We start from the raw sequence: 12,060 nt of genomic DNA on the forward strand, positions 1-12,060 counted from the left end.
AAATCCATCTCAGAGATCCCTCGGTGCTGATCCAGGAGGGGAGGGGGAATTGGGGGTGAATTTTGTGGGATCTGGGTGGGACCAGGCAGGGCCCACATTTACATCACAATTCCTGCACTCAGCACCTCCAAAAAACCCAAAATTTCCCAGCAGGAAGATAACCCCGGAATAATCCAAACCCAATTCCCGGGGGTTCCTTTCCTTTGGGAACCAAACCCATTGTCTTTCAAACCCAGAATATGGAAGGAGAAATTCTGATTCCGACGTTGTTTTCATCCAGAAGTTGTTTTAGAAACTCTTAACGTTAAATATTAAATTTCCCTTTGGATTTATCCTGATTCTTTTCTAAACTTTAATGTTTCACAAGGAATTGAAACTGAGAACAGGCTCCCCAAAATTGCAGTAGCCTTTGGCAATCCTAAATTCACTAAAATCATACAATTTCAGTCAAAACCATGATTTCTGTTCTAACACTTCAACAGAAAATACCCATAAAAAATTAGGATTCACTGAAAAAACACTCTTGGTGCCTGTTTTCAGAACAATTACCTGGTATTGGTAATTAAACAGATGCACTTTTTTTTTTTTTTTTTTTTTTAACTCACAGCTACAATTTGTATCCAAAAGACAAATTCTAAAGCTCTTTTTCCAATAAATAAAACAAAACTCCCCATCTCTTTGAAGCACCACATGACACAGATTCAGCAAAGTTGCTCGAGGATTATTTTAAAAATTACACCAAGAACCTGCAGAATTATTGGGAGTTTTTGAGTCCAAAATCTTCCAGTCCAGTTACAGCAAATCTGAGTTTAAATTTAATTAATTTGCTATTCCAAGAACAACTGTCAACAGTTGTACCTCAAATGCCTTTCACTGGTCATTAAGTGATTTTTGGGTAACTTTAAATTTTTTTAACAGAACCTTTGTAACTACAGAAAGATTTTTCTGCAAGGCACCAGGATGAAGCACCTACCCCAAAGAAGAAAAAATTGAATTTTCCCTGGGCTAACTTACAAAAAGTAGAAAGCTGTTTGATATTCCAGTCTGCATTTTCACTAATATTAAAAATATTTATTTAAAACTATTTTTAAATGGTATTTGCACTTCTGAAAGGCACAATTTTCATCTTACAAGGTCTTTAGGAGCATGGGTTGCTCTTGAGTGACTGAAATCTCTCAACCTGTGCCTTGAGATGTTGGGAATTAATAACTCAGGGAATTAATTCCATCTCTGATAAATCCTCGAGTACAGGTCTCTATCAAATGCTGCTCCTCAGTGTCATAACACCAATATCTAACAAATAATCTGTCACACCATAAATTAGGGTATAAAATTCCCATTTTATCAAAGAATATGTGGATATTTGTTCACTTTTCCAGGGAGAAATGTTAGAATTCCCAAGTGTTTCCCAAAAAAAAAAAAAAAAAAAAAAGCTGCCACTATAGACTCAAATTTTGGGAACAAAACCATGGGATTTTTCATGAATGAAAATGTGAAAGTTTATGGAAGTTTGCCATTTATTAGAGGCCTTGGACAGCAGCTGATCAATAACCCTGAGCTGTTCTCAAACTGATCCTGATGGAATTAAAAATGGAAATAAGAATCTCAGTGCAGGCAGCCCTGAGTCTGAGCCCTGTCAGCAACTGGGATCCATCCCAGTGGGATGCTCAGGAAACTGGGAGCACTGGGGGGAGGGCACAAAGATGGGAGTTAATATTCAATTTAATTTAATTTAATGACAGAAATTCCAACCTGGAGGGAAACCAGAGCCCCGTGGGGGAGCAGGAGGTGCAGACAAGGCTGGACACACCTGGGGCAGGTGATGCAATATTGAGTCAGGCTCCACTTTAGGGATAATTCCTCCAAGATTCGCAGCCCTCAGCTTGGAAAATCCCTCTGACTCCGCTCACTGGGGCAAACACCAGCAGGGTTTGTCCAGATTCAGCTTTTTGGGCTGAAACAGCCAGAGAAAAACATCCTTTGGGAAATGGCAGCACAATTCCAAGTGAGGAACACAGGGAAGGGCTTTGACCCAGGAGCAGCAAATCCCTGGGGGTTGGCACTGCCCAAGGCCAGGGATTATCTCCTGCTGCAGAAAAGGGAGGGAAGAGGCACTGAAGGATCCCACAAAGAAAAGGAACGTGCTGGGATGGGCTCCTCCCTGCTGGACCTTCACCTCTTTTTAAAGAATTTATTTATTTCTATTGGATTATTGACAGCCAGGCCAGAGGGGGAAGGCAAAGGCTTTCACCTTCCCAGCATTTACGGACATCATTGAACAATCCCACCAATTGTATGAGATTCCCATTTCTCCATTCCCCTGTGGGAACACAAGAAAAATCCATCCTGCAGCTCCAAAGCAACAAAACATTTAAGAACAGGCACCGAATTTGGGAATTTTAGTATTTAGGGTATTTTACCCACCCCTCCCTCAAAAATTTCACTCCAGCACGGTGGTATCAACTTCTTTGGAAGACAGATATTTTAAAAACCATTGAAAAACAGATTCCAGTGGAAATATTTTTATACCACTGGCCAATAAGCAAAGCTGATTCATTTGCATAACGTGTCCCTTGTTCAACAGGGCACCTTTCTTCCTGGAGCCCTCTGAGCCTGCAATGGTTAATTTTTTTCCAGACAGTGATCTAAACTGGCTCAACGGTTAGTATTTTAATGAGCTGTCATTTCCTGTGCTGATAAAGATTCTCACAGTATTTAAACCATCCACTTCCCCGAGGCTCCACCACCAGCAGGACCCTGCAGTGACTCACGGCTCAGCCTGAGCCTGACTCAGCCCTGGCAGCTGGGGCTGCCCAAAACCCGGGTCAGGCTTAGGGAAACCTGGGGCTGCCTAAAACCCAGGTCAGGCTTAGGGAAACCTGGGGCTGCCTAAAACCCGGGTCAGGCTTAGGGAAACCTGGGCTGCCCAAAACCCGGGTCAGGCTTAGGGAAACCTGGGCTGCCTAAAACCTGGGCTGCCCAAAACCCGGGTCAGGCTTAGGGAAACCTGGGGCTGCCTAAAACCCGGGTCAGGCTTAGGGAAACCTGGGCTGCCTAAAACCCGGGTCAGGCTTAGGGAAACCTGGGGCTGCCTAAAACCCGGGTCAGGCTTAGGAAAACCTGGGCTGCCCAAAACCTGAATCCTGGGAGCTGAGGTTGCCCAAAATCTGGATTAGGTTTATGAAAACGTGAGGCTGCCCAAAACCTGACTCCTGGGGTCTGGGGCTCCCCAAAGCTGGACCCAGCTCCCTTTCCAGCCAAACCTAAGGAGCAAGCAGTGCTCCAGCCCTGCCCTTAGCTCAGCTCTGGGGCTGAGCTGTTCCTTGTGCCCAGAGCTCTGAAGTTGCAGAAAACAAATCTGGTTTATGGTCAGGTTTAACAGGAAGGTTTTGGGGTGAAAAGGCTCCTTGGCAGCTTGATTTGCTTTATGAGATGAGAGAAGGAAAGATCCTGGTGGAGGTTCCAAAGCTAAAAGGGGCCCAGGTTTGACGTGGCTCACCTGAGGCACGCTCCAGTGCCCAGGGCAGCCCAGGAGGCTCCAGGGCTTTTTCTCTGGGACATTCTGTTATGTTCCACCAGTGCTTTCAAAATTAGGAATTGCAACATCTCTGACCTGCAACATCTCTGCTCACTGCTGCTCTTTGGAACAAAACTTCTGCTTGTTTTTTAAAGAATCTTTTTTTTAAACTCAATTTAGGGAAAAAACCTTCACTTATTCAGTTAAATCCTTCAAGCCTTTTGCAAATAAACTCTCCTAATTCTGTTGTGATCCACTGGCAGGCTTTCAACACCAAAGCTCCTCAAATTTCAGCCACATCTGTGTCCCTTTCAGGGCACTAAAGCCATTTTTGTGTGGAGCTGCTCTGCTGTGCTCAGGACACATCCCCCAGGTTTCTGATGTACCTGTGGCAGGGAGGTTGTTGAGTTTTGAACCAACAATGTCAAGGGTATTGGTTTAACCTTCCAAAATTCCTCCCAGGAGGTTGTGAAGCCACTGCCCAGCTCTTCCCACCCCTGGACAAGATTTCTGGTTGTCCCTTTATCACTTCTTGCCTTGTCTTCTAAAGAAATAACCTCAACCTGTATTGTAAATTATTTTTGACTAAAAAACCCCCAACAATCTTTAAGCAAACTTTCCAGTTACCTCAGTCACCATGATCTCATTTGTGCTTTTTTGGTGAAAGGAACACCACGCTCCCTTTACCAGCATCGACTGAGATTAAGTTGTAAGCAAAGAATTATGGCACAAGAAATAGCAGCAAACTGGTTTGTCCAGGCAATGCTTCCAGTACCTGTGACCAAAAAACTGCTTTTCTTTCACTGAGCAATCACTCACACTGCCCTGCAGAGCTGGGAAGGGTGGGAAGCTGTTCCACAAAGCCACTGGGTTAAGGACACTTCAGGAGCACTGATATTTTGGGTGGATTTCACAGTTTGTTGCATTCTCAGAGGTAACACCCACAAGAAGGGACTTAAAAATCAAAGAGGCAGAATCTCACTGGGCTCTGTTTTAACTCCAAATCACTTTATGAGTCTTTTGGGACTAACAAGGCCTCAGAGAGGCTGAGGCTGCCCATCCCTGGAGGTGTCCCAGGCCAGGCTGGATGGGGCTGGGAGCAGCCTGGGACAGTGGGAGGTGAGGGAAGGGACTGGATGAGCTTTAGGATCCCTCCCAACCCAAACCATTCTGGGATTCTGATTTACAGGTAGGAATTCACTGCTTTTGCTGCAGGATCCAGCCCTGGACCTGAGCACCTCTTCCAGCCCAGGAGTTCATCATTAACCACAGCCAGAGGGAATCTGTGTGGGCAGGGTGGGATTTCTCCCTAAAAAAATGTCGATTTTCTTTTTCTTTCTGACCATTTCCCACCCGAATGGATGACCACAGTTTAGTGGATGCTGTGTGCTTTGAGCACTAATTCTTCAGTAGTTTTCTGGGAATTCTTAATCCACATTTAAAACTGCCCCTTCCCAGAAAACATCACCCTGCTCTGGAGCACTTTGCACGGTGTGACTTCACAAACAGCCCTGCAGCTGGAGGTGAAAACAGGAATGGAAAGATGGAGGAGCCAAAAAGCCCCACAACACACAAAGTAATTAAACAGCTGAATAAAATCAGCAACAAACTCTTGCTGAAGAGACAGAACACAAAACTCCTCCAGAGCATCTTCCCTCACCAAAGCCCAGGGAGGTCCCACAGCTGGGGAGGGCAGGATCCTCTCCCAGCTCCGAGGCACCAAAAACCAGCTCAGAGCAGGAGCTGCTGGAATTCCCACCCCAGTGAGTTCCAGCACCTCTGCAAATCCTCCTCAGCTTGGACTTCCACCTCACACCAACCCCACTCCTCAAACCCACTTATCTTCCTCATTCCCAACAAGGTTTGTTGCCAAAAAATTCTACAAAATTTTAAAATTTTCTGTAAACAGCTTCTTAATTTCCTACCATGTTTTCTTTTACATTTCTTTTTTTTTTATTTAATAAATAGAAAAAGTATTCCATGACCTGTTTGTAAGGGAGACCTAGACAAAACTGTAAAATCAAATTAAATGATATTAAATGTCTGGTTATGGCAAGGTTAGTGAGGGACCCAGCAGCACCCAGTGACAATAAAGAACAAGGTCTGCACATGAATCAATTTTGCTTTTTGACTAAAAATCACAAAATTGACAAGAAATTCTCCCTGGCTTATAAAATCAGATATTCTCAGACTTCATCTCACAACTTAATCTTCTGTCTAGGTTCCATTTATCCTGGATATCAACATGTTCATTATTTTCAGGTATTGTGCTCAGATATTTCCTATTGTTTAAGAGCAACAGCCCTGACAAAGAAAGTCTAAAAGTCATTGTGGTGGATAGAATTTGATTAAAATGAAGTTACTGACCATTAAACAGAGCTCTGTTTTAATTCAATAATAGGGCTTTTAGAGCAAGGTATTGTTTAACATGTTTGAGGCTCCCCTCTAACAGAAATTGATGAGGTAATGCTGGAGACAGCTTGAGAAAAGTCAAGGGTACCAGGACATTCCAAAAATCTCACTGTCTCCCAGGAACATTTTTTAACTCTGACATCAACCCTCCAATAAAACCCCAATCCAGCAGAGCTCCTGTGAATGCACTCGAAGTAATTCAATGCAAAATTATCTCCAAGACAGATGAAGTAGGAAAAATCTACTGGGTTTGGCTCAAAGCATCCACAAGAGAGTAAATCCTTGGAAATGTACCTGAGCTAGGGGCAGATCAAACTGTCTGCTGTGATTGATGCTGAGAAAAACTCAGGATGCTTAAAAGAAACCACATTTTTCTCTCTCCCTCCCTTTTTAAAAATAATGTTCACAGCAATAAATTAATTTTGAGTTTTGGTACAGAGGAGATGCTTGAGCAGAAGATCAGGAATAATAAAGCCAGGATTTGTTTCACCAGTGAAATGCCCTGAAAGATTCTTCTGACACTCTTTTTCTTTTGAATTTTGTTTTAAAAGGAATTATTTCTGGACATTCCTCCCCTGAAACTTCTCTTGAGGAGTGTGGTTTTTATGTGAAAATAGTTATTAAACTTTGGGCAGCAAAATATCCATTTACCCTAGAGACGAAACCTTGGAAAAGCAGGAACACCTCAAAATTTATTTTATGGATTTATATTATGCTGGATTCACTTTAGTTTAAAAAAAAAAAAAAAAACAAAAAACAAAAAACCAAACCTTCTCAAAATCAGGACACTCTATAAATTTCTACGAAATTTAACAGAATGGGGATCAAGCTCCACACACCAAATTTCTAATTCTGCTGTTTTATGATGTTGTAAATGTATAAGGTACTTCTAGTTAAGGAGGATGTTTATTGTCAACCTGGACCACTGCATAAAATCCCTGGTTTTTAGTATGTAACCACAGAATTCTATGATTTTTTTTCTATAATTTTATATAAATCTCCTCATTTTCTGCCACTACACCACTGCAAAAATGATCCCAGAAATGCAGGGGTCCGGGAGGGAGGAGCTGAACCTTGGTTTGGGGTGAAGGTTCTGTCCTGATGCCACAACCCTGAGCCTCAGGACCTGCAAAATCCTCCAAGGACTGGGGGAAGGAGCTGCAAGTGAGACCTAAACCCTGCGTGGGGCAAAGCCTGGAACAAAGCACCACCCCAGCACAGCTGAGCTGCCTCCTGCTGTACTTTTCCACTTGATGGGTGCAGGTATTAATTAATTACTGAGCTGGGAATTACTCACCCGATGAGGGCCACCATCTGCTCCACGATGTGTTTGCTGAAGGTGATGATAACGAAGAGTTTCTGTGGAGGAACAAGAGCAGTCACACAAAGCCTGGAGCACTTTGTGCTGCTTCCCCAGCAGCTCCTGCCCAGCTTTCCCTCTTTTACTCTTTATTTTTCAAAACCTGGAGCACTTTGTGCTGCTTCCCCAGCAGTTCCTGCCCAGCTTTCCCTCTTTTACTCTTTATTTTTCAAAGCCTGAAGCCCACCTTCTGCTCCTTCTCCATCAGCCCCTCCCCACCTTTCCCTCCTCTCCTCTTTATTTTTCAACCTTCTCCTCAGAAAAGGGGTAGGAGAGAAAAAAAAAGCTGTTGTTCACTTTCTGCCCCTGTTTGCTCACAGTTTGCATTTCTTGCAGTGTTTTTTGCTGCCCATTCTCATCCTCCCCAAACTCCCATTCCCAGAAGCTCAAGGTCACTTTACTCTGTCAACAATGTTAGAATGGAAAAACAGCCAGGGAAATTCAGCCCCTCACACAAACAGGATCACAGAGGGGAAAATAGTGTGGTTTAGGTCCCTGATTCAGACAGAAACAGCAAAAAAATCCTCAGTGAAAAACAAAGAAAGAGCCTTTGAGCACTTGTGAGACTATGATAAAACAGAATAATCAGTCCCTAATAATCCCAGTCCTAACCCTAATCCAAACTGTATCCTAAAACTCTTCATAAAAACAATTTAGCAGAGTAATATTAAATATGAATATCTAACCTAGCAAGTTTTACCCCTACATAAAAATCAAACCTATACCCATGAGGCTCATGTCATTCCAAATATAATATTTAATCATATTAAAAACTATTAAACATATTAAAAGACAAATTTCAAGTACAATTTCAACCTTACAAGAAAAAAAAGTCTGTGATTTATCTAATATAATTTTACAAAACAGAATAACTCTTGATTTCCTACTAACCACAAAATCATCAACACCTATGCAAATCAGAATTAAAAAAATGAAATGGAATGGACATCATTTTAGTAAGGTAATATAAAAGGAGTCCTGGGATGGCCACTGCACCAGTCACTCACTTCCTGTCTGAACATTGCATTAAAAGCCTTTTCCATGACTCTCACATTTCCTAAATTCCAAGTCCAGCCAGATCACTCCAAAAAATCAAGGCTATTGCACAAGGGTGTGCTTGAAAAAGAGAATTCTAAAAGCTGAGCCTATTACAAAACTAAATGATTTATCAACTGTACAAGGCACTGGGAAATGTTTTTTCACTTACATGGGATCTGAGTGTGGAGCACTATAAATTACACAGCAAACACTGTGGTAGCTGAACAAGGCAATTAAAATAATAAAGGAATACTGATCTAATATTATTTCACTTTTCTGTGCTGCCAGAACACATTTTAGCAACAGATGGATTTAAAAGCAGAAGAAAACGCAGATAATATAAAAATAAGTGTGGAGAAAAAGTTGTTTTATCCCAAGAAATGGAAGAATTTCCAAATCTATTTATTGTTTTCTGTTTCAGCACTGGGCAAATTAAAATAACCATTTTAAAAATGATGGGAAGAAAAGAGCTTGTGTTTAGGGCAAAATAAAGATTTTAAAGCAGCTTGATGAGGCTGTAACACAAAATATTTTTTTACTAAAAGCTTCTGCTATTTTGATGAGAGTCACGGCAGAGGTTTCCAAACAAGAGAGGCACAGGCGCTGCAAAAACCCAAACTCAGCTGAAAACATCCCAAACACAGCTCATGCTACAGCCCTGACCACACCAGCAAACCCTCCAGGGAATCAAAACTTCATCTCTCCTTGGACCAGGGTGACGCATTTCCAAGCAGAGTTCCACGTTTTGTGCAAACAGCTGGATTTGGATTCTCAAACCCAGCACATCTGGCACGGCCCTGAGCGAGCAGGACAAACAGGGCCCACCAAAGTGACCTGGGACACCAAAACCAGCCCCAAAACTGCAGCAAATCCGCCCAAACTGGGCTGGCCCAGCCCGGCAGGGCTCAGTGGGGTTTTCTCAGTGAGCTAAAAAGGACATTTCAAAGTGCAAATGAGTGTTTGTTACCAAAAAGGAGTTCACTGCTGGAGCCCTGGCAGTCTGGTAAGGGCTGTAGGTAAATACTTTGGCTAACCACCAATTTCCTGAGCGGGTCAGCAGCTATAAATTACTCACTTGCCTCAGTTTGGAGCAACCCAGCAGCTCCTTTATTGTAAATCCCTTGCACCAAATTAATTTCCATTACTTCAAGTCGGGCAAGGAGACTGCAGGATTCATTCCCAAGGAACAGAGTGGAACGGGCAGGGAAGGAATCAAAGGTTTCACCCCCCTCCAGCCCCGAGGCAGGGGCAGCACTTGCCTGGATGTGCATTTTAATCACAGCTTTTCCAATCAAGGTTGCACCGAAGAAGGTCCAGAAGGGAACCAGAAAGTGGCCACAAGTTATCCCAGCCAGGTCAAACAGGGGGTTTGGGATCTGTGGAGTGCAAGGGAGAGAGGTTCATGAGTTGCAGCACACATTGGATGGACAGGAACATGACAGAGTCTGAAATTTAGAAAAATGAACAGTTTCCCCCTCTCCAACTTGATCCAAAACTCTTGTGTCTTAATAATTGCAAAAATGTTGATGTCGCACCACATAACTTAAGGCTCTGGGGTTCAGCTAGACAATGTCCCAGACAATTCCATTCTCATGGTCCCTCCTTACCCCTGGATCCTGAAAAAAGCTAATGAAAAGTTTTCCGTGTGAAGTGCACAGAAACCACAGCAAAGCCATTTTGAGTGATTTATCAAATTTTCTCTCTGACAAGCACATCACTCTTGGAAGCCAGAGTTTCAACTGATCCCCAGTGATTTCCAGCTGAGAAACTACATTAAAAACCGGCATTTATAGTCATATGTATCCAGTTTAAAAACACTGATTAGATTTTATTAAGCATATGCATTTCATTTAAAATTAAAAGAATTTTTTATTATTATTAAACTGCTGGCCTGACTTTTGGTATTGTGATACTATCTGTAAAATATTTTTGAAATGAAATCAAGAAAGTGTCTGAATTCCAACTTCTCCCTCTCAGCCTGCAGCACAAGGGCAGTGTCTGAGCAGGGTCACTCCCAGGAGCACTGTGGTACTGCTGGTGTTTTGTGACTTAAATCAAGCAATAAAGAGTGCAGATATGGAAAGAATAAAGGACACTCTGCCACCAAGCCTGCAACCTGTGAAAAAAAAAAAAAAAAAAAAAGGCACACAAAGACAAGATGGCAAATTCTCCTAAGTCACAACGAGGAACTTCAGGGCTGATTCTTGCTTTGTTCCTTCCCCAGAGCTGCCTTTATATAGAAATAAACTCCAGACAATCCTGACTTCCTCATTGCCACTAAACAACATGACAGTCAGTTGACTTCACTGGATAAGCTTGCAGAATTTTAATTTCCATTTGCTTGCTTTGGTGTTTTTATGCAGCATTTAGAAGCCACCACTTGAGAGACAAGGACCCACAGCTGGGACAGTCATTACCACTTCACCAGCAAATTCTCCACTCATAAAATACACATCAAATAAAACCCTGCCTCAAATCCAGAAGGAAGATGACAATTACAAGGGAGGCAAGCAGAGGGGACAGCTGGTAGGGCACAGAGAAGCCCCTGGGCTGGTGGGGGCACAGCCAAAAGCAAGGAGCACACATGGGGAGCTGCTTTCCTTCCCCTTGCTCACCCAGAGGTGCCACACAGAGCATTCCTCTTTTCCAAGGAAAGCTCTGTATTCCTGCTTTTCCAAGTCCTCTGGAGCCTTCTCCAACCTCTCCCTTTCTCCTGCAGTTGTTGTGTGAGCACATTTACAAACCCCAGGTGTGCCCTGGTGCATCCTCATCCCTCCCCCAGCCCAGCTGCAGCTCAGGGCTGAGCAGGGCCTGGGCAGCAAAGTGCAGAATAAGTTAAACAAATGTTTAAGTATTACTGAGCAGGAACTCTGGGGTGTTTACAGCCACCTCTGGTGTTTACAAACCCCTTCCTCCTGCTCTCCACTCCTGCACCTTGCCCAGCCCTCAGCCCTGCCAGCTCCAGGCTGTGCTGGTGACAAGGACAGGGATGGGTGGGGCAGGGATGTGTCAGAGCAGGGAGCAGCTCCTGCCCAGGAGGATTTAAGGAGCAGCTTGTAGGCTAAACTCCAACATGAAGACATTTCAAAGGATTAGTGAGCAGGAGCTTTAGGGCAGCAACTCTGATCAGATTAATCCTAACACAGGTTACCCACATCTGAGCAAGCAATTGGCTGTGTCATCTTTATAATTTAGGAAACCAAGAGATGCTGGACAAGTGTGGAGTGAGAGCCTCAGAGCTGGGTAATGTGGTTATTCCAAAAAATGGGGCTGGGGGGATCACACACTTCTCCCCTTCACTGCAATCATGTCCCAGAGTTGGTGTGTGGGATAAAGAACAAGGCACACCATTCCTACCAGCTCCAGAGAGAGCTTGAAACCTCCAATATTATTGTTTTATTCTGAAAGAAGAACATTATCCTACTAAAAAAACTAAAATAGCATGACTGGAGATGCTCCTTTCACCTCTTGATTTAAAAAGCCATGAGCAGTTTGTAGCTCCACAGCCACAACTGAAATTTGCTTTCTTTTTCTGCCCTCTCTGGTTCCTAATGACCCAAAGAGCAGATTTGGGAGGACTGGAATGAATGGAAGGACACCTGAATCAGGATTTCTGCAGGGGCTTTCCCACTCTCCAATGCATGCACACCTCTGGATTTGAGGATGTCAAGAATGTCAAATACAATACATCAACACCTGAAGAAATCCCAACACAATTCCAGCAGATTTTGTT

The 12,060-nt window shown here is 43.2% G+C and overlaps 1 protein-coding gene and 1 long non-coding RNA gene across 7 annotated transcripts in view; both read right to left on the minus strand.

Moving 5' to 3' along the window:
* Positions 1-12,060, minus strand: part of VMP1 (vacuole membrane protein 1) — a 59,603-nt gene that overhangs the window by 4,795 nt on the left and 42,748 nt on the right. For all 6 annotated transcript variants that reach the window (XM_032751763.3, XM_072916843.1, XM_032751762.3 and 3 more), the window contains 2 exons: positions 9,587-9,703; positions 7,227-7,288 (listed from right to left, as the gene is read on the minus strand). In XM_032751763.3, the coding sequence (XP_032607654.3) occupies positions 7,227-7,288; positions 9,587-9,703 (179 nt within the window). The remainder of the gene's footprint in view (positions 1-7,226; positions 7,289-9,586; positions 9,704-12,060) is intronic.
* LOC121470914 (uncharacterized) lies at positions 2,729-3,012 on the minus strand. The gene is made up of 3 exons (XR_012051487.1): positions 2,955-3,012; positions 2,880-2,917; positions 2,729-2,803 (listed from the first exon to the last, which is right to left on the minus strand). It is a non-coding gene; the product is annotated as an uncharacterized lncRNA (long non-coding RNA).

The sequence above is a fragment of the Taeniopygia guttata genome, chromosome 19, assembly GCF_048771995.1.
Source record: "Taeniopygia guttata chromosome 19, bTaeGut7.mat, whole genome shotgun sequence".
NCBI lineage: Eukaryota > Metazoa > Chordata > Aves > Passeriformes > Estrildidae > Taeniopygia > Taeniopygia guttata.